This window comes from Myotis davidii, unplaced genomic scaffold, assembly GCF_000327345.1.
Source record: "Myotis davidii unplaced genomic scaffold, ASM32734v1 scaffold481, whole genome shotgun sequence".
In the NCBI taxonomy this organism is placed as follows: Eukaryota; Metazoa; Chordata; class Mammalia; order Chiroptera; family Vespertilionidae; genus Myotis; species Myotis davidii.
In genome coordinates this window covers 257,442-260,827 of record NW_006291201.1, presented here as the reverse complement: position 1 = coordinate 260,827, position 3,386 = coordinate 257,442, and the positions used below count along the sequence as shown (strand labels likewise).

The following is a 3,386-nucleotide window of genomic DNA, read 5'->3' as shown; positions in this document are numbered from 1 at the left end:
GCCCCCCCCGCTCCCCGGCCTGCCTGCCGGATTGCCCCTAACTGCTTCTGCCTGCCAACCTGAACACCCCGTAACCACTCCCCTGCCAGCCTGATCGATGCCTAACTACTCCCTGGCTTGCCCAATTGCCCTTAACTGCCCTCTCCTGCCGGCCTGATTGCCCCTAACTGCCCTCCCTTGCCAGCCTGGTCGCCCCCAACTTCCCTCCCCTGTAGGCCTGGGTCCCCCCCAACTGTCTTCCCGTCCAGGCCTGGTCCCCACAACTGCCCTCCCTGCAGGCCTGGGTTTCCCCCAACTGTCCTCCCCTGCAGGCCTGATTACCTATAACTGCCCTCCCCTGCTGGCCATCTTTGACCACATGGGGGTGGCCATCTTGTGTGTTGGAGTGATGGTCAATTTGCATATTACCTTTTTATTATATAGGCTATATATATTTAAAAAACAAAATAACACAAACAAAATGTGGAGGCTTTCTTTCCTATCAGATTTGGTCTATCTGCTACAGATTCCTTGAGGGCCACCAGCCCTGCCACCTTTCATAGCTGGATGTGACATGGGCCACTGGTCTCAGCTCTGGTTCTCTGGTCTGTGGAGACCAGCCTGAGTTCTGGGCCTCAATCTTCTTCTTTTTTTAAAAAAATATATTTTATTGAATTTTTACATAGAGGAAGGGAAAGGGATAGAGAGTTAGAAACATCAGTGAGAGAGAAACATCGATCAGCTGCCTCCTGCATACTCCCTACTGGGGATGTGCCCGCAACCAAGGTACATGCCCTTGACCCGAATCGAACCTGGGACCCTTCAGTCCGCAGGCCGATGCTCTATCCACTAAGCCAAACCGGTTAGGGCTGGGCCTCAATCTTCTGAGGGAATAGACCCTCCGATAGCCCAGAGCTCACTCCTCCCACTTGGTCTGCTGCCCATGGAAGCTGGGTCACCTCTTATGACCTCACCCTTCCTACCAGCCTCCAAATGTTTTATGTCCTTCCTTGATATAAGTCTTCTCAGTTGGACCTGAGTTGGCAATTCCTGGTGAATATTCCCCCACTTTAGTTTTATTTCCTGTCTGGCTCTGGAAAGAGGTGCAAGAAAAGTCTGCCTATTCAGCCACCATTTTCTTTTCAAATAACCAGCTCTTAGTTTCATTGATCTTTTGTATTGTTATTTTAGTCTCTATGTCATTTATTTCCACTGTAATGTATGTAATTTCCTTTCTTCTACTCACTTTGGAATTTGTTTGTTCCTTTTCTGTTTCCTTTAAGTGTGTAGTTAAATAACTTACTTGAAATTTTTCTTGTGTCTGGAGGTAGGCCTGTAATGCTGTGAATTTCCCTCTTACTACTGCTTTCACCATGTACCATAGATTTTGGGTTGTTGCGTTCCTATTTTCATTTGTTTCAAGGTATCTTTTGATTTCTTCCTTGATCTCATTTTAACCCATTCATCGTTTAGTAATATGTTATTTAGCCTTCATGTCTTTGTGTGTTTTTCACTCTTTCTGTGGTTGATTACTTATTTCATACTGAGATAGTCAGAGAAAATGCTTGATATGATTTCAGTCTTCTCAAATTTGAGACTTGTTTTGTGGTCTATCCTAGAAAATGTTCCATTTGTACTTGAAAAGAATATATATTTTGCTGCTTTGGGGTGAAATGCTATGAAGATATCAGTTAAATCCATGTGATCTAGTGTGTCATTTAAGGCCCCTGTTTTCTTGTTGATTTTCTGTCTGGAAGACCTATCCATTGATGTCAATCAGGTGTTAAAACCCACTACTATGACTCTATTACTATTGGTCTCCCCCTTATGTTCATCTAGATTTGCTTTATATATTTAGATGCTCCTATGTTGGTTGCATGAATGTTTACAAGGATTATAGCAAAGGATGTATTTTCGATTAAGTATATGGCTGAACCAGTGTGTATACTTCTGACCTTTTTTTTTCCCTGCATTCCAAGGGTCGTTATGGCTGCTGTCGCTTTCTACGAGATGGATATAAAACTCCTAAAGAGGTAGGTTCCTTCTCTCAAAAATGATTCCAAGGCTATCTATAGCCTTATTCAGAGTAAATAGTTACTTCACTTGTGGTACTTAAAATAATCACTAAATAAGATAATAATAACTGGTATTTTCTACTTTTGTTGAATTTAGTAGCTAACTTCTGTTTGTCACCCTTCCTGGATTAAATAAAATAGAGGAAGTATAGTCCTTTCACCTTTTGCATTTGGTTACTTTCACATTGTATGCTTAAATCAGTGAATGAAAGTTTAGGCAGAAGCAGAGTATTTGCATAGCCTCAAAGTATTTTTCCTCCCAAATATTTAATAATGTTATAGGAAAAAAATCTTTCCATCATTAGATCCCCCTTCCACCTTTTGCTGTTGGTTAGTTGTAAACAGTTTTTGATCTTGAAAAATTAATTTCCATTTGTTACAGTTGTCAAAATTCTTCTTGGAAATATCAATGGAAAAATTAAGTATTATTGAAGGGAATGAATGATCAATAAGAAGCATTTTCATTGGCAATGTAAACATCATTTAAGGCTTAGATTTGCTGGTCAAGAGTCATTATAATACATTTTTTTAAATCATTGAGCTCAAACTCTTCTGGTCTACTTCCTCTCTTTAACTTTATTCTTTAGCCTTATTGACTTCCTCCCCTACCAATCTACTAAAATTATGCTCTCAAACATCATCATAATCTTCTAAATGACCCATCCAACTGGCTTTCCACAATCCTTATTCTGCTTGACTTCTTTGTAGCACATCACTGTTACTTACCCCTATGTTTTCTTGAAATTCTTTTCTTATTTTAATTTCCGCAACACTATATTGTCCTAATTCTTTTACTCTTTCTCTCCTTCAGTCACCAAGCTGAGAGTTTTACAAGATTCCATTCTTGGGCCATTCCTTAATTATATATAGTTATTACATCTACAATTGGTGCTTCATGTATCACTCATAATGGTGATTCCCAAACCCTCATCTCTTGCTATCTGCTAAATATTTCTGTACACATTTTCTCCTGCTACCTAAACCTTAAAAAGTATAAAATCAAGCTCAAGTTTATTACAGATCAATCTCACTTCTTCATACACCTGCCTATAATGTCATTATTATTCCTGTTCTAGTAGTTAGAAGTCACGTCACAAAGTACTTGCTAAGGCAGAGGGGTATGTACATGCTCTGCCTTCTCTGAAACTATCAATAGTGAAAGGCTATGTTATATACCCCTGATCTCAATATGTATATCTAATCTTGGAGTGATAAGACAGTGTTTATTATGCTTTTACCAGGATCCCAATCGTCTATATTATGAACCAGCCGAGCTGAAGTTATTTGAAAATATAGAGTGTGAATGGCCATTGTTCTGGACATACTTTATCC

At 39.8% G+C, this 3,386-nt stretch overlaps 1 protein-coding gene across 3 annotated transcripts in view; it reads left to right on the top strand.

The window, feature by feature from the left end:
• PHKA1 (phosphorylase kinase, alpha 1 (muscle)) overlaps nucleotides 1-3,386 on the top strand; it is a 243,454-nt gene that overhangs the window by 97,856 nt on the left and 142,212 nt on the right. For all 3 annotated transcript variants that reach the window (XM_006764336.2, XM_006764335.2, XM_006764334.2), the window contains exons 9-10: nucleotides 1,959-2,012; nucleotides 3,296-3,386. The exon at nucleotides 3,296-3,386 is cut by the window's right edge and continues 62 nt beyond it. In XM_006764336.2, the coding sequence (XP_006764399.1) occupies nucleotides 1,959-2,012; nucleotides 3,296-3,386 (145 nt within the window). The remainder of the gene's footprint in view (nucleotides 1-1,958; nucleotides 2,013-3,295) is intronic.